Raw genomic sequence first — 19,023 nt, 5'->3', positions numbered from 1 at the left:
GTCAAGTCAATTGGGAGGTGAGTTTGATTGGAGAAAAACTGGAGGAAGTGAAGTGTTTTAGATATCTGGGAGTGGATCTGTCAGCGGATGGAACCATGGAAGCGGAAGTGGATCATTGGGTGGGGGAGGGGGCGAAAATTCTGGGAGCCTTGAAAAATGTGTGGAAGTCGAGAACATTATCTCGGAAAGCAAAAATGGGTATGTTTGAGGGAATAGTGGTTCCAACAATGTTGTATGGTTGCGAGGCGTGGGCTATGGATAGAGATGTGCGCAGGAGGATGGATGTGCTGGAAATGAGATGTTTGAGGACAATGTGTGGTGTGAGGTAGTTTGATCGAGTAAGTAACGTAAGGGTAAGAGAGATGTGTTGAAATAAAAAGAGCGTGGTTGAGAGAGCAGAAGAGGGTGTTTTGAAATGGTTTGGGCACATGGAGAGAATGAGTGAGGAGAGATTGACCAAGAGGATATATGTGTCGGAGGTGGAGGGAACGAGGAGAAGAGGGAGACCAAATTGGAGGTGGAAAGATGGAGTGAAAAAGATTTTGTGTGATCGGGGCCTGAACATGCAGGAGGGTGAAAGGAGGGCAAGAAATAGAGTGAATTGGAGTCATGTGGTATACAGGGGTTGACGTGCTGTCAGTGGATTGAAGCAAGGCATGTGAAGCGTCTGGGGTAAACCATGGAAAGCTGTGTAGGTATGTATATTTGCGTGTGTGGACGTGTGTATGTAAATGTGTATGGGGGGGGGGTTGGGCCATTTCTTTCGTCTGTTTCCTTGCGCTACCTCGCAAACGCGGGAGACAGCGACAAAGTATAAAAAAAAAAAAAAAAAAATATATATATATATATATATATATATATATATATATATATATATATATATATATATATATATATATATATATATATATAGCATTTCAAGCTAAAAGTTTGTTTCTAAATTGTTCTTACATTTTTCATATGTATATATATGTATGTGTGTGTGTGTGTGTGTATGTGCATATGTGTGTGTGTGTGTGTGTGTGTGTATATGTATATATATATGTATATTATCCCTGGGGATAGGGGTGAAAGAATACTTTCCACGTATTCCTCGCGTGTCGTAGAAAGCGACTAGAGGGGACGGGAGCGGGGGGCCGGAAATCCTCCCCTCCTTGTATTAACTTTCTAAAATGGGAAACAGAAGAAGGAGTCACGCGGGGAGTGATCATCCTCCTCGAAGGCTCAGAGTGGGGTGCCTAAATGTGTGTGGATGTAACCAAGATGTGAAAAAAGGAGAGATAGGTAGTATGTTTGAGGAAAGGAACCTGGATGTTTTGGCTCTGAGTGAAACGAAGCTCAAGGGTAAAGGGGAAGAGTGGTTTGGAAATGTCTGGGGAGTGAAGTCAGGGGTTAGTGAGAGGACAAGAGCAAGGGAAGGAGTAGCAATACTCCTGAAACAGGAGTTGTGGGAGTATGTGATAGAATGTAAGAAAGTAAATTCTCGATTAATATGGGTAAAATTGAAAGTTGAAGGAGAGAGGTGGGTGATTATTGGTGCATATGCACCTGGGCATGAGAAGAAAGATCATGAGAGGCAAGTGTTTTGGGAGCAGCTGAATGAGTGTGTTAGCGGTTTTGATGCACGAGACCGGGTTATAGTGATGGGTGATTTGAATGCAAAGGTGAGTAATGTGGCAGTTGAGGGAATAATTGGTATGCATGGGGTGTTCAGTGTTGTAAATGGAAATGGTGAAGAGCTTGTAGATTTATGTGCTGAAAAAGGACTGATGATTGGGAATACCTGGTTTAAAAAGCGAGATATACATAAGTATACTTATGTAAGTAGGAGAGATGGCCAGAGAGCGTTATTGGATTACGTGTTAATTGACAGGCGTGCGAAAGAGAGACTTTTGGATGTTAATGTGCTGAGAGGTGCAACTGGAGGGATGTCTGATCATTATCTTGTGGAGGCTAAGGTGAAGATTTGTATGGGTTTTCAGAAAAGAGGAGTGAATGTTGGGGTGAAGAAGGTGGTGAGAGTAAGTGAGCTTGGGAAGGAGACCTGTGTGGGGAAGTACCAGGAGAGACTGTGTACAGAATGGAAAAAGGTGAGAACAATGGAAGTAAGGGGAGTCGGGGAGGAATGGGATGTATTTAGGGAATCAGTGATGGATTGCGCAAAAGATGCTTGTGGCATGAGAAGAGTGGGAGGTGGGCTGTTTAGAAAGGGTAGTGTGTGGTGGGATGAAGAAGTAAGAGTATTAGTGAAAGAGAAGAGAGAGGCATTTGGACGATTTTTGCAGGGAAAAAATGCAATTGAGTGGGAGAAGTATAAAAGAAAGAGACAGGAGGTCAAGAGAAAGGTGCAAGAGGTGAAAAAAAGGGCAAATGAGAGTTGGGGTGAGAGACTATCAGTAAATTTTAGGGAGAATAAAAAGATGTTCTGGAAGGAGGTAAATAGGGTGCGTAAGACAAGGGAGCAAATGGGAACTTCAGTGAAGGGCGTAAATGGGGAGGTGATAACAAGTAGCGGTGATGTGAGAAGGAGATGGAATGAGTATTTTGAAGGTTTGTTGAATGTGTCTGATGACAGAGTGGCAGATATAGGGTGTTTTGGTCGAGGTGGTGTGCAAAGTGAGAGGGTTAGGGAAAATGATTTGGTAAACAGAGAAGAGGTAGTAAAAGCTTTGCGGAAGATGAAAGCCAGCAAGGCAGCAGGTTTGGATGGTATTGCAGTGGAATTTATTAAGAAAGGGGGTGACTGTATTGTTGACTGGTTGGTAAGGTTATTTACTGTATGTATGACTCATGGTGAGGTGCCTGAGGATTGGCGGAATGCGTGCATAGTGCCATTGTACAAAGGCAAAGGGGATAAGAGTGAGTGCTCAAATTACAGAGGTATAAGTTTGTTGAGTATTCCTGGTAAATTATATGGGAGGGTATTGATTGAGAGGGTGAAGGCATGTACAGAGCATCAGATTGGGGAAGAGCAGTGCGGTTTCAGAAGTGGTAGAGGATGTGTGGATCAGGTGTTTGCTTTGAAGAATGTATGTGAGAAATACTTAGAAAAGCAAATGGATTTGTATGTAGCATTTATGGATCTGGAGAAGGCATATGATAGAGTTGATAGAGATGCTCTGTGGAAGGTATTAAGAATATATGGTGTGGGAGGCAAGTTGTTAGAAGCAGTGAAAAGTTTTTATCGAGGATGTAAGGCATGTGTACGTGTAGGAAGAGAGGAAAGTGATTGGTTCTCAGTGAATGTAGGTTTGCGGCAGGGGTGTGTGATGTCTCCATGGTTGTTTAATTTGTTTATGGATGGGGTTGTAAAGGAGGTAAATGCAAGAGTCCTGGAAAGAGGGGCAAGTATGAAGTCTGTTGGGGATGAGAGAGCTTGGGAAGTGAGTCAATTGTTGTTCGCTGATGATACAGCGCTGGTGGCTGATTCATGTGAGAAACTGCAGAAGCTGGTGACTGAGTTTGGTAAAGTGTGTGGAAGAAGAAAGTTGAGAGTAAATGTGAATAAGAGCAAGGTTATTAGGTACAGTAGGGGTGAGGGTCAAGTCAATTGGGAGGTGAGTTTGAATGGAGAAAAACTGGAGGAAGTGAAGTGTTTTAGATATCTGGGAGTGGATCTGTCAGCGGATGGAACCATGGAAGCGGAAGTGGATCATAGGGTGGGGGAGGGGGCGAAAATTTTGGGAGCCTTGAAAAATGTGTGGAAGTCGAGAACATTATCTCGGAAAGCAAAAATGGGTATGTTTGAGGGAATAGTGGTTCCAACAATGCTGTATGGTTGCGAGGCGTGGGCTATGGATAGAGATGTGCGCAGGAGGATGGATGTGCTGGAAATGAGATGTTTGAGGACAATGTGTGGTGTGAGGTGGTTTGATCGAGTAAGTAACGTAAGGGTAAGAGAGATGTGTGGAAATAAAAAGAGCGTGGTTGAGAGAGCAGAAGAGGGTGTTTTGAAATGGTTTGGGCACATGGAGAGAATGAGTGAGGAGAGATTGACCAAGAGGATATATGTGTCGGAGGTGGAGGGAACGAGGAGAAGAGGGAGACCAAATTGGAGGTGGAAAGATGGAGTGAAAAAGATTTTGTGTGATCGGGGCCTGAACATGCAGGAGGGTGAAAGGAGGGCAAGAAATAGAGTGAATTGGAGTCATGTGGTATACTGGGGTTGACGTGCTGTCAGTGGATTGAAGCAAGGCATGTGAAGCGTCTGGGGTAAACCATGGAAAGCTGTGTAGGTATGTATATTTGCGTGTGTGGACGTGTGTATGTACATGTGTATGGGGGGGGGGGGGTTGGGCCATTTCTTTCGTCTGTTTCCTTGCGCTACCTCGCAAACGCGGGAGACAGCGACAAAGTATAAAAAAAAAAAAAAAAAAAAAAAAAAATATATATATATAGTGAGAGGACAAGAGCAAGGGAAGAAGTAGCAGTACTCTTGAAACAGGAGTTGTGGGAGTATGTGATAGAATGTAAGAAAGTAAATTCTCGATTAATATGGGTAAAACTGAAAGTTGATGGAGAGAGATGGGTGATTATTGGTGCATATGCACCTGGGCATGAGAAGAAAGATCATGAGAGGCAAGTGTTTTGGGAGCAGCTGAATGAGTGTGTTAGTGGTTTTGATGCACGAGACCGGGTTATAGTGATGGGTGATTTGAATGCAAAGGTGAGTAATGTGGCAGTTGAGGGAATGATTGGTATACATGGGGTGTTCAGTGTTGTAAATGGAAATGGTGAAGAGCTTGTAGATTTATCTGCTGAAAAAGGACTGGTGATTGGGAATACCTGGTTTAAAAAGCGAGATATACATAAGTATACGTATGTAAGTAGGAGAGATGGCCAGAGAGCGTTATTGGATTACGTGTTAATTGACAGGCGCGCGATGAGAGACTTTTGGATGTTAATGTGCTGAGAGGTGCAACAGGAGGGATGTCTGATCATTTCCTTGTGGAGGCGAGGGTGAAGATTTGTATGGGTTTTCAGAAAAGAAGAGTGAATGTTGGGGTGAAGAGGGTGGTGAGAGTAAGTGAGCTTGGGAAGGAGACTTGAGAAAGTGCCAGGAGAGACTGAGTACAGAATGGAAAAAGGTGAGAACAATGGAAGTAAGGGGAGTGGGGGAGGAATGGGATGTATTTAGGGAATCAATGATGGATTGCGTAAAAGATGCTTGTGGCATGAGAAGAGTGGGAGGTGGGTTGATTACAAAGGGTAGTGAGTGGTGGGATGAAGAAGTAAGATTATTAGTGAAAGAGAAGAGAGAGGCATCTGGACGATTTTTGCAGGGAAAAAATGCAATTGAGTGCGAGATGTATAAAAGAAAGAGGCAGGAGGTCAAGAGAAAGGTGCAAGAGGTGAAAAAGAGGGCAAATGAGAGTTGGGGTGACAGAGTATCATTAGATTATAGGCAGAATAAAAAGATGTTCTGGAAGGAGGTAAATAAAGTGCGTAAGTCAAGGGAGCAAATAGGAACTTCAGTGAAGGGCGCAAATGGGGAGGTATTAACAAGTAGTGGTGATGTGAGAAGGAGATGGAGTGAGTATTTTGAAGTTTTGTTGAATGTGTTTGATGATAGAGTGGCAGATATAGGGTGTTTTGGTCGAAGTGGTGTGCAAAGTGAGAGGGTTAGGGAAAATGATTTGGTAAACAGAGAAGAGGTAGTAAAAGCTTTGCGGAAGATGAAAACCGTCAAGGAAGCAGGTTTGGATGGTATTGCAGTGGAATTTATTGAAAAAGGGGGTGACTGTATTATTGACTGGTTGGTAAGGTTATTTAATGTATGTATGACTCATGGTGAGGTGCCTGAAGATTAGCGGAAAGCGTGCATAGTGCCATTGTACAAAGGCAAACGGGATAAGAGTGAGTGCTCAAATTACAGAGGTATAAGTTTGTTGAGTATTCCTGGTAAATTATATGGGAGGGTATTGATTGAGAGGGTGAAGGCATGTACAGAGCATCAAATTGGGGAAGAACAGTGTGGTTTCAGAAGTGGTAGAGGATGTGTGGATCAGGTGTTTGCTTTGAAGAATGTATATGAGAAATACTTAGAAAAGCAAATGGATTTGTATGTAGCATTTATGGATCTGGAGAAGGTATATGATAGAGTTGATAGAGATGCTCTGTGGAAGGTATTAAGAATATATGGTGTGGGAGGCAAGTTGTTAGAAGCAGTGAAAAGCTTTTATCGAGGATGTAAGCATGTGTACGTGTAGGAAGAGAGGAAAGTGATTGGTTCTCAGTGAATGTAGGATTGCGGCAGGGGTGTGTGATGTCTCCATGGTTGTTTAATTTGTTTATGGATGGGGTTCTTAGGGAGGTGAATGCAAGAGTTTTGGAAAGAGGGGCAAGTATGAAGTCTGTTGGGGATGAGAGAGCTTGGGAAGTGAGTCAGTTGTTGTTCGCTGATGATACAGCGCTGGTGGCTGATTCATGTGATAAACTCCAGAAGCTGGTGACTAAGTTTGGTAAAGTGTGTGAAAGCAGAAACTTAAGAGTAAATGTGAATAAGAGCAAGGTTATTAGGTACAGTAGGGTTGAGGGTCAAGTCAATTGGGAGGTAAGTTTGAATGGAGAAAAACTGGAGGAAGTAAAGTGTTTTAGATATCTGGGAGTGGATCTGGCAGCGGATGGAACCATGGAAGCGGAAGTGGATTATAGGGTGGGGGAGGGGGCGAAAATCCTGGGAGCCTTGAAGAATGTGTGGAACGATATATGTGTCGGAGGTGGAGGGAACGAGGAAAAGTGGGAGACCAAATTGGAGGTGGAAATATGGAGTGAAAAAGATTTTGTGTGATCGGGGCCTGAACATGCAGGAGGGTGAAAGGAGGGCAAGGAATAGAGTGAATTGGATCGATGTGGTATACTGGGGTTGACGTGCTGTCAGTGGATTGAATCAGGGCATGTGAAGCGTCTGGGGTGAACCATGCAAAGCTGTGTAGGTATGTATATTTGCGTGTGTGGACGTGTATGGATATACATGTGTATGGGGTGGGTTGGGCCATTTCTTTCGTCTGTTTCCTTGTGCTTCCTCGCAAACGCGGGAGACAGCGACAAAGCAAACAAGAAAAAAAAAAAAAGAAAAAAAAAAAAAAATATATATATATATATATATATATATATATATATATATATATATATATATATATATATATATATATATATATATATATATATATATATATATATATATATTTTTTTTTTTTTTTTTTTTTTTTTCATACTATTCGCCATTTCCCGCATTAGCGAGGTAGCGCTAAGAACAGAGGACTGGGCCTTTGAGGGAATATCCTCACCTGGCTCCCTTCTCTGTTCCTTCTTTTGGAAAAAAAAAAAAAAAAAAAAAAAAAAAAAAAAAAAAAACGAGAGGGGAGGATTTCCAGCCCCCCGCTCCCTTCCCTTTTAGTCGCCTTCTACGACACGCAGGGAATACGTGGGAAGTATTCTTTCTCCCCTATCCCCAGGGATATATATATATATATATATATATATATATATATATATATATATATACATACATATATATATACATACATATATATATTAGATGTTAATGTGCTGAGAGGTGCAACTGGAAGGATGTCTAATCATTATCTTCCGGCGGCGAAGGTGAAGGTTGGTTGAGGATTTCAGAAAAGAAGAGAGAATGTTGGGGTGAAGAGAGTTTGAGAGTAAGTGAACTTGGGAAGAAGACTTGCTTGAGGAAGCATCAGGAAAGACTGAGTACAGAATGGGAAAAGATGAGACCAAAGGACGTAAGGGGAGAGGGGGAGGAATGGGATGTATTTAGGGAGGCAGTGATGGCTTATACAAAAGATGCTTGTGGCATGAGAAGCGTGGGAGGTGGGCAGATTAGAAAGGGTAGTGAGTAATGGGATGAAGAACTAAGATTATGAGTGAAAGAGAAGAGAGAGGCATTTGGACGATTTTTGCAAGGAAATAATGCAAATATTTAGGAGATGTATTAAAAAAACAGAGGCACGAGGTCAAGTGAAAGGTGCAAGAGGCGAAAAAGAGGGCAAATGAGAGTTGGGAGAGAGTATCATTGAATTTTAGGGAGAATAGAAAGATGTTCTGGAAGGAGGTAAATAAAGTGCGTAGGACAAGGGAACAAATGAGAACATCAGTGAAGGGGGCTAATGGGGTGGTAATAACAAGAAGTGGTGATGTAAGAAGGAGATGGATTGAATATTTTGAATTTTTGTTGAATGTATTTGATGACAGAGTGGCAGATGTTGGGTGTTTTGGTCGAGGTGGTGTGCAAAGTGAGAGGGTTAGGGAAAATGATTTGGTAAAAAGAGAAGAGGTAGTAAAAGCTTTGCGGAAGATGAAAGCCGGCAAGGCAGCGAGTTTGGATGGTATTGCAGTGGAATTTATCAAAAAAGGGAATGACTGTATTGTTGACTGGTTGATAAGGTTATTTAATGTATGTATAACTCATGGTGAGGTGCCTGAGGATTGGAGGAATGCTTGCGCCGTGCCATTTACAAAGGCAAAAAGGATAAAAGTAAGCGCTAAAATTACATAGGTGTAAGTTTCTTGAGTATTCCGGGAAATTATATGGGAGGGTATTATTTTAGAGGGTGAAGGCATGTATACAGCATCAGATTTGGGAAGAGCAGTGTGGTTTCATAAGTGGTAGAGGATGTGTGGATAAGGTATTTCCTTTGAAGAATGTATATTAGAAATACTTAGAAAAGCAAATGGATTTAGATGTAGCATTTATAGATCTGGAGAAGGCATATGACAAAGTTGATAGAGATGCTCTGTGGAAGGTATTAAAAGTATATGGTGTGGGGGCAAGTTGTTAGAAGCAGTGAAAAGTTTTTATCGAGTATGTAAGGCATGTGTACGTGTAGGAGGAGAGGATAGTGATTGGTTCTCAGTGAATGTTGGTTTGCGGCACGGGTGCGTGATGTCTCCTTTGTTGTTTAATTTGTTTATTGATGGTGTTGTTAGGGAGGTGAATGCAATTGTTTTGGAAAGAGGGGCAAATATGCAGTGTGCTGTGGATGAGAGAGTTTAGGAAGTAATTCAGTTGCTGTTCGCTGATGATACAGCGCTGGTGGGTGATTCGTGTGAGAAACTGCAGAAGCTGGTGACTGAGTTTGGTAAAGTGTGTGAAAGAAGAAAGCTGAGAGTAAATGTGAATAAGAGAAAGGTTGTTAGGTACAATAGGGTTGAGGGACAAGTCAATTGGGAGGTAAGTTTTAATGGAGAAAAACTGGAGGAAGTGAATGTTTTAGATATCTGGGAGTGGATTTGGCAGTGGATGGAACCATGGAAGCGGAAGTGAATCATAGGGTGGGGGAAGGGGCGAAAGAGATGGGAGCGTTGAAGAATATGTGGAAGTCGAGAACATTGTCTCGGAAAGCAAAAATGGGTATGTTTGAAGGAATAGTGGTTCCAACAATGTTGTATGGTTGCGAGGCGTGGGCTATGGATAGAGTTGTGCGCAGGAGGGCGGATGTGCTGGAAAGGAGATGTTTGAGCACAATAAGTTGTGTGAGTTGGTTTGATCGAGTAAGTAATGTAAGTGTGAGAGAGATGTGTGGTAATAAAAAGAGTATGGTTGAGAGGGCAGAAGAGGGTGCTTTGAAATGGTTTGGTCACATGGAGAGAATGAGTGACGAAAGATTGACCAAGAGGATATATGTGTCAGAGGTGAAGGGAACGAGGAGAAGTGGGAGACCAAATTGGATGTGGAAAGATGGAGTGAAAAAGATTTTGAGTGATCTGGGCCTGAACATGCAGGAGGATGGAAGGCGTGCAAGGAATAGAGTGAATTGGAAAGATGTGGTATACCGGGGTCGACGTGCTGTCAATGGATTGAACCGGGGCATGTGAAGCGTCTGGGGTAAACCATGGAAAGTTTCTGTGTGGCCTGGATGTGGAAAGGGAGCTGTGGTTTCGGTGCATTATTACATGGCTGCTAGAGACTGAGTGTGAACTAATGGGGCCTTTGTTGTCTTTTCCTAGCGCTACCTCGCACACATGAGGGGAGAGGGTGTTGTTATTCCATGTCTAGCGGGGTGGCGATGGGAATGAATAAAGGCAGAGAGTATGAATTATGTTCATGAGTATATATGTATAAGTCTGTGTGTGTATATATATATATATATATATATATATATATATATATATATATATATATATATATATATATATATATATATATATATATATATATGTATATGATTAGATGTATAGTTATGTATATGTGCTGTGTGTGGACGTGTATGTATATACATGTGTATGTGGTTGGCTCTGGCCAATATTTCGTCTGTTTCCTTGCGCTACCTCGCTAACGCGGGAGACAGCGACAAAACCCAAAAAAATATATATACATATATATACATGTATATATATATATATATATATATATATATATTTTTTTTTTTTTTTCTTTTTTTTCTCGCTGTCTCCCGCGTTTGCGAGGTAGCGCAAGGAAACAGACGAAAGAAATGGCCCAACCCACCCCCATACACATGTATATACATACGTCCACACACGCAAATATACATACCTACACAGCTTTCCATGGTTTACCCCAGACGCTTCACATGCCTTGATTCAATCCACTGACAGCACGTCAACCCCGGTATACCACATCGCTCCAATTCACTCTATTCCTTGCCCTCCTTTCACCCTCCTGCATGTTCAGGCCCTGATCACACAAAATCTTTTTCACTCCATCTTTCCACCTCCAATTTGGTCTCCCTCTTCTCCTCGTTCCCTCCACCTCCGACACATATATTCTCTTGGTCAATCTTTCCTCACTCATTCTCTCCATGTGCCCGAACCATTTCAAAACACCCTCTTCTGCTCTCTCAACCACGCTCTTTTTATTTCCACACATCTCTCTTACCCTTACGTTACTTACTCGATCAAACCACCTCACACCACACATTGTCCTCAAACATCTCATTTCCAGCACATCCATCCTCCTGCGCACAACTCTATCCATAGCCCACGCCTCGCAACCATACAACATTGTTGGAACCACTATTCCTTCAATCATACCCATTTTTGCTTTCCGAGATAATGTTCTCGACTTCCACACATTCTTCAAGGCTCCCAGAATTTTCGCCCTCGCCCCCACCCTATGATCCACTTCCGCTTCCATGGTTCCATCCGCTGCCAGATCCACTCCCAGATATCTAAAACACTTCACTTCCTCCAGTTTTTCTCCATTCAAACTCACCTCCCAATTGACTTGGCCCTCAATCCTACTGTACCTAATAACCTTGCTCTTATTCACATTTACTCTTAACTTTCTTCTTTCACACACTTTACTAAACTCAGTCACCAGCTTCTGCAGTTTCTCACATGAATCAGCCACCAGCGCTGTATCATCAGCGAACAACAACTGACTCACTTCCCAAGCTCTCTCATCCCCAACAGACTTCATACTTGCCCCTCTTTCCAAAATTCTTGCATTCACCTCCCTAACCACCCCATCCATAAACAAATTAAACAACCATGGAGACATCACACACCCCTGCCGCAAACCTACATTCACTGAGAACCAGTCACTTTCCTCTCTTCCTACACGTACACATGCCTTACATCCTCGATAAAAACTTTTCACTGCTTCTATGTATATATATATATATATATATATATATATATATATATATATATATATATATATATATATATATATATATATATATATATATATATATATATATATATATATATATATATATATATATATATATATATATATATATATATATATATATATACATATATATATACATAGGAGAGACTGAGTACAGAATGGAAAAAGGTGAGAACAATGGAAGTAAGGGGAGTGGGGGATGAATGGGATGTATTTAGGGAATCAGTGATGTATTGCGCATGAGAAGCGTGGGATGTGGGTTGATTAGAAAGGATAGTGAGTGGTGGGATGAAGAAGTAAGATTATTAGTGAAAGAGAAGAGAGAGGCGTTTGGACGATTTCTGCAGGGAAAAAATGCAATTGAGTGGGAGATGTATAAAAGAAAGAGACAGGAGGTCAAGAGAAAGGTGCAAGAGGTGAAAAAGAGGGCAAATGAGAGTTGGGGTGAGAGAGTATCATTAAATTTTAGGGAGAATAAAAAGATGTTTTGGAAGGAGGTAAATAAAGTGCTAAGACAGGGGGGCAAATGGGAATTTCAGTGAAGGGCGCAAATGGGGAGGTGATAACAAGTAGTGGTGATATGAGGAGATGGAGTGAGTATTTTGAAGGTTTGTTGAATGTGTTTGATGATAGAGTGGCAGATATAGGGTGTTTTGGTCGAGTTGGTGTGCAAAGTGAGAACGTTAGGGAAAATGATTTGGTAAGCAGAGAAGAGGTAGTAAAAGCTTTACGGAAGATGAAAGCCGGCAAGGCAGCAGGTTTGGATGGTATTTCAGTGGAATTTATTAAAAAAGGGGGTGACTGTATTGTTGACTGGTTTGTAAGGTTATTTGATGTATGTATGACTCATGGTGAGGTGCCTGAGGATTGGCGGAATGCGTGCATAGTGACATTGTACAAAGGCAAAGGGGATAAGAGTGAGTGCTCAAATTACAAAGGTATAAGTTTGTTGAGTAATCCTGGTAAATTATATGGGAGGTTATTGATTGAGAGGGTGAAGGCATGTACAGAGCATCAGATTGGGGAAGAGCAGTGTGGTTTCAGAAGTGGTAGAGGATGTGTGGATCAGGTGTTTGCTTTGAAGAATGTATGTGAGAAATACTTAGAAAAGCAAATGGATTTGTATGTAGCATTTATGGATCTGGAGAAGGCATATGATAGATTGATAGAGATGCTCTGTGGAAGGTATCAAGAATATATGGTGTGGGAGGCAAGTTGTTAGAAGCAGTGAATAGTTTTTATCGAGGATGTAAGGCATGTGTACGTGTAGGAAGAGAGGAAAGTGATTGGTTCTCAGTGAATGTAGGTTTGAGGCAGGGGTGTGTGATGTCTCCATGGTTGTTTAATTTGTTTATGGATGGGGTTGTTATGGAGGTGAATGCAAGAGTTTTGGAAAGAGGGGCAAGTATGAAGTCTGTTATGGATGAGAGAGCTTGGGAAGTGAGTCAGTTGTTGTTCGCTGATGATACAGCGCTGGTGGCTGATTCATGTGAGAAACTGCAGAAGCTGGTGACTGAGTTTGGTAAAGTGTGTGAAAGACGAAAGTTAAGAGTAAATGTGAATAAGAGCAAGGTTATTAGGTACAGTAGGGTTGAGGGTCAAGTCAATTGGGAGGTAAGTTTGAGTGGAAAAAAACTGGAGGAAGTAAAGTGTTTTAGATATCTGGGAGTAGGTCTGGCAGCGGATGGAACCATGGAAGCGGAAGTGAATTATAGGGTGGGGGAGGGGGCAAAAATCCTGGGAGCCTTGAAGAATGTGTGGAAGTCGAGAACATTATCTCGGAAAGCAAAAATGGGTATGTTTGAAGGAATAGTGGTTCCAACAATGTTGTATTGTTGCGAGGCGTGGGCTATGGATAGAGTTGTGCGCAGGAGGGTGGATGTGCTGGAAATGAGATGTTTGAGGACAATGTGTGGTGTGAGGTGGTTTGATCGAGTAAGTAATGTAACGGTAAGAGAGATGTGTGGAAATAAAAAGAGCGTGGTTGAGAGAGCAGAAGAGGGTGTTTTGAAATGGTTTGGGCACATGGAGAGAATGAGTGAGGAAAGATTGACCAAGAGGATATATGTGTCGGAGGGGGAGGGAACGAGGAGAAGTGGGAGACCAAATTGGAGGTGGAAAGATGGAGTGAAAAAGATTTTGTGTAATCGGGGCCTGAGCATGCAGGAGGGTGAAAGGCGGGCAAGGAACATAGTGAATTGGATCGATGTGGTATACCGGGCTTGACGTGCTGTCAGTGGATTGAATCAGGGCATGTGAAACGTCTGGGGTAAACCATGGAAAGTTGTGTAGGGCCTGGATGTGGAAAGGGAGATGTGGTTTTCGGGCATTATTGCATGACCGCTAAAGAATGAGTGTGAACGAATGGGGCCTTTGTTGTCTTTTCCTAGTGCTACCTCGCACACATGAGGGGAGAGGGGATGGTATTCCATGTGTGGCGAGGAGGCGATTGGAATGAATAAAGGCAGATAGTGTGAATTGTGTGCATGGGTATATATGCATGTGTCTGTGTGTGTATATATATGTGTACATTGAGATGTATAGGTATGTATATTTGCGTGTGTGGACGTGTATGTATATACATTGTGTATGGGGGTGGGTTGGGTCATTCCTTTCGTCTGTTTCCTTGCGCTACCTCGCAAACGTGGGAGACAGCGACAAAGCAAAATAAAATAATAATAATAATATATATATATATATATATATATATATATATATATATATATATATATATATATATATATATATATATATATATATATATATATATATATATATATATATATATATATATATATATATATATATATATATATATATATACATATTATCCCTGGGGATAGGGGAGAAAGAATACTTCCCACGCATTCCTCACGTGTCGTAGAAGGCGACTAAAGGGGACGGGAGCGGGAGGCTAAAAACCCTCCCCTCCTTGTATTTTAACTTTCTAAAAGGGGAAACAGAAGAAGGAGTCACGCGTGGAGTGCTCATCCTCCTCGAAGGCTCAGATTGGGGTGTCTGAATGTGTGTGAATGTAACCAAGATGAGAAAAAAGGAGCGGTAGGTAGTATGTTTGAGGAAAGGAACCTGAATGTTTTGGCTATGAGTGAAACGAAGCTCAAGGGTAAAGGGGAAGAGTGGTTTGCGAATGTCTTGGGAGTAAAGTCAGGGGTTAGTGATAGGAGAAGAGCAAGGGAAGGAATAGCACTACTCCTGAAACATACTCCACGAGTTGTGGGGGTATGTGATGGAGTGTAAGAAAGTAAACTCTAGATTGATATGGGTAAAACTGAAAGTTGATGGAGAGAGATGGGTGATTATTGGTGCATATGCACCTGGGCATAAAGAGAAAGATCATGAGAGGCAAGTGTTTTCGGAGCAACTGAATGAGTGTGTTAGTGTTTTTGTTGCACGAGACCGGGTTACAGTGATGGGTGATTTGAATGGAAAGGTGAGTAATGTGGCAGTTGAGGGAATGATTGGTATACATGGGGTGTTCAGTGTTGTAAATGGAAATGGTGAAGAGCTTGTAGATTTATTTGCTGAAAAAGGACTGGTTATTGGGAGTACCTGGTTTAAAAAGTGAGATATACATAAGTATACGTATGTAAGTAGGAGAGATGGCCAGAGAGCGTTATTGGATTACGTGTTGATTGATAGGCGCACAAAAGAGAGACTTTTCGATGTTAATGTGCTGAGAGGTGCAACTGAAGTGATGTCTGATCATTATCTTGTGGAGGCGAAGGTGAAGATTTATAGAGGTTTTCAGAAAAGAGGAGGGAATGTTGGGGTGAAGAGAGTGGTGAGAGTAAGCGAGCTTGGGAAGGAGACTTGCGTGAGAAAGTACCAGGAGAGACCGAGTACAGAATGGAAAAAGGTGAGAACAAAGGAGGTAAGGGGAATGGGGGAAGAATGGGATGCATTTACGGAAGCTGTGAGGGCTTAGGCAAAAGATGCTTGTGGCATGAGATTCGTTGGAGGTGGGCAGATTAGAAAGGGTAGTGAGTGGTGGGATGAAGAAGTAAGATTATTAGTGAAAGAGAAGAGAGTGGCTTTTGGACGATTTTTCCAGGGAAATAATGCAAATGAGTGGGAGATGTATAAATGAAAGAGGCAGGAGGTCAAGAGAAAGGTGCAAGAGGTGAAAAAGTGGGCAAATGAAAGTTGAGGTGAGAGAGTATCATTAAATTATCGGGAGGATAAAAAGATGTTTGGGAAGGATGTAAAAAAAGTGCGTAAGACAAGGGAACAAATGGGAACTTCATTGAAGGGGGCTGATGATGAGGTGATAACAAGAAGTGGTGATGTGAGAAGGAGATGGAGTGAGTATTTTGAAGGTTTGTTGAATGTGTTTGATGATAGAGTTGCAGATATAGGGTGTTTTAGTCGAGGTAGTGTGCAAAGTGACAGGGTTAGGGAAAATGATTTGGTAAACAAAGAAGAGGTAGTAAAAGCTTTGCGGAAGATGAAAGCCGGCAAGGCAGCGGTTTTGGATGGTATTGTAGTGGAATTTATAAAAAAAGGGGTGACTGTACTGTTGACTGGTTGGTAAGGTTATTTAATGTATATATTATTCATGGTGAGGTGCCTGAGGATTGGCGGAATGCTTGCATAGTACCATTGTATAAAGGTAAAGGCCACAAAGGTGATTGCTCAAATTACAGAGGTAAAAGTTTGTTGAGTATTCCTTGGAAATTATATGGGAGGGTATTGACTGAGAGGGTGAAAGCATGTACAGAGCATCAGATTGGGGAGGAGCAGTGTTGCTTCAGAAATGGTAGAGGATTTGTGGATCAGGTGTTTGGTTTGAGGAATTTATGTGAGAAATACTTAGAAAAGCAAATGGATGTGTATGTAGCATTTAAGGATCTGGAGAAGGCATATGATAGAGTTGATAGAGATTCTCTGTGGAAGGTATATGGTGTGGGAGGCAAGTTGTTAGAAGCTGTGAAAAGTTTTTATCGAGGATATAAGGCATGTGTACGTGTAGGAAGAGAGGAAAGTGATTGGTTCTCAGTGAATGTAGGTTTGCGGCAGGGGTGTGTGATGTCTCCATGGTTGTTTAATTTGTTTATGGATGGGGTTGTTAGGGAGGTGAATGGAAGAGTTTTGTTAAGAGGGGCAAGTATGCAGTGTGTTGTTAATGAGAGAGTTTGGGAAGTGAGTCAGTTGTTGTTCGCTGATGATACAACGCTGGTGGCTGATTCATGAGAGAAACTGCAGAAGCTGGTGACTGAGTTTGGTAAAGTGTGTGAAAGAAGAAAGTTCAGAGTAAATGTGAATAAGAGCAAGGTTATTAGGTATATGAGGGTTGAGGGTCAAGTGAATTGGGAGATAAGTTTAAATGGAGAAAAACTGCAGGAAGTGAAGTGTTTTAGATATCTGGGAGTGGATTTGGCAGCAGATGGAACCATGGAAGCGGAAGTGGATCATAGGGTGGGGGAGGGGGCGAAAATTCTGGGAGCCTTGAAGAATGTGTGGAAGTCGAGAACATTATCTCGGAAAGTAAAAATGGGTATGTTTGAAGGAATTGCGGTTCCAACAATGTTGTATGGTTGCGAGGCGTGGGCTATGGATAGAGTTGTGCGCAGGAGGATGGATGTGCTGGAAATGAGATGTTTGAGGACAATGTGTGGTGTGAGGTGGTTTGATAGAGTAAGTAATGTAAGGGTAAGAGAGATGTGTGGAAATAAAAAGAATATGGTTGAGAGAGCAGAAGAGGGTGTTTTGAAATGATATATATATATATATATATATATATATATATATATATATATATATATATATATATATATATATATATATATATATATATATATATATATATATATATATATATATATATCGCGCTTTTATAATTTGCTCACTCACGTGTTCTGACACGTCTCCCTCAGCAGCCGTGTAGTGCGGAGGACACTCAGTACACGGAACTGCTACTGAGCGGGGCTGGAGCCAGTAGCACCTCCTCGACCGCCATACCCACTCAGCACCACGACCCTCATAGACCCACTACCACTCCTACCCAACCCCACGACCCCCATAGGTTGGTGCATGTTGCTCTGGATGACAGTCACGGTCACAGCCACTACCCTCCACCACACCAATACCCAGCCTACCCTCTGCCCTCCTCTGCCACCGCTACGCCCACTCATAATGCCCTTCATCAGTGCACGCCCTCCAGCAGGAGGCACCCACAAACTGGAGGCCAACAGGGCGCCCCCTGGACCCCTTCCCCGGTGTCTATAGGGCGACGACACTCCCTCAGGCGTGACCCTCACCCATGTGACCCCGAGGCAACCGTCCCCCTCATGACCAACCAAAAGGAGAGCTCAGTTTAAGGTATGCCACTATAGGTTATTTCGTCCCATAGGATGATATGGTTCAGATGGTGCGGCGTTAGGTCCAAATGGGAAGAGAAATCATGGACAAATGGATCACTGATCGTAAGGATGATATGTCATAGATTACAATTTAGCTAAATAATATGAAGGTCAACATTTTGCAGCATGTATAGGATAGGCCTTTGATTGGTCAAAATATCCCTATAAGATTACGTATAGTAGAAGTCGCTGATTTCTTAGCATATATGATATGTAATTATGTTGCCACGTGTTACTGTAAGCCAAAATCTATGGGAATAGCTACGTTTCTATATAAATGTTTGATCACTATTGTGTTGTTCATATGTATAAGTTAGACGACAGGTCACTGTGAGGTCAACATGTCACTGAGATTTTTCAGCAACTTCGATTATTATGATTATAATAAATGTCTCTGTGACCTAATGATGAGGTTTTGAAGACCTTTCAAGTTCAGCAAGGACAGTGGGTTACCTTAAAGGGGATAAACATTTTTTTTCACAATAAGGTGTGTGTGTGTGTTTATAAGAATAAATGAATAGATAGATGAAATTATTGATATATAAATCAAAAACGATTTGTTAAAATTACGCAATCATTCGGCTAAAAATATACAATTGAGATATCACAGATTCTACAGAACTGGGAGGACAAAATCATAAGTAGTGAACTAATCATATAAGAGCCTAAGATCAAGGCTGGGCGGTGAGAATGTGACGAAAGTCTCACCATGATTAACGGAATGTCATTTTCTTTCACAGGGACTCGAGGAAGCGTTCTGATGTCTCGGTCTACAAGGTGATTATATATATATATATATATATATATATATATATATATATATATATATATATATATATATATATATATATATATATATTCCTATGGGTCTACGGGGTAAATGAACTCATAGGACTCATAGGAATATCTTGATCACGTGCAAAATTGTGATCCTTTCCAACATTTATATATATATATATATATATATATATATATATATATATATATATATATATATATATATATATATATATATATATATAT

The 19,023-nt window shown here is 41.5% G+C and overlaps 1 protein-coding gene across 1 annotated transcript in view; it reads left to right on the top strand.

Annotated features, from left to right (window-relative positions):
• Positions 1 to 18,777, top strand: part of LOC139753639 (kin of IRRE-like protein 2) — a gene marked incomplete at its 5' end in the record, with an annotated part of 622,394 nt that extends 603,617 nt beyond the window's left edge. The window contains 2 exons of the mRNA XM_071670248.1: positions 17,515 to 17,959; positions 18,741 to 18,777. Coding sequence (XP_071526349.1) covers positions 17,515 to 17,958 — 444 coding nt within the window. The remainder of the gene's footprint in view (positions 1 to 17,514; positions 17,960 to 18,740) is intronic.
• Positions 18,778 to 19,023: the final 246 nt, after the last annotated feature.

Source organism: Panulirus ornatus, chromosome 15 (genome assembly GCF_036320965.1).
Source record: "Panulirus ornatus isolate Po-2019 chromosome 15, ASM3632096v1, whole genome shotgun sequence".
In the NCBI taxonomy this organism is placed as follows: Eukaryota; Metazoa; Arthropoda; class Malacostraca; order Decapoda; family Palinuridae; genus Panulirus; species Panulirus ornatus.
The sequence above is the reverse complement of the archived record's forward strand: the minus strand, read 5'-3'. Positions and strand labels throughout refer to the sequence as shown.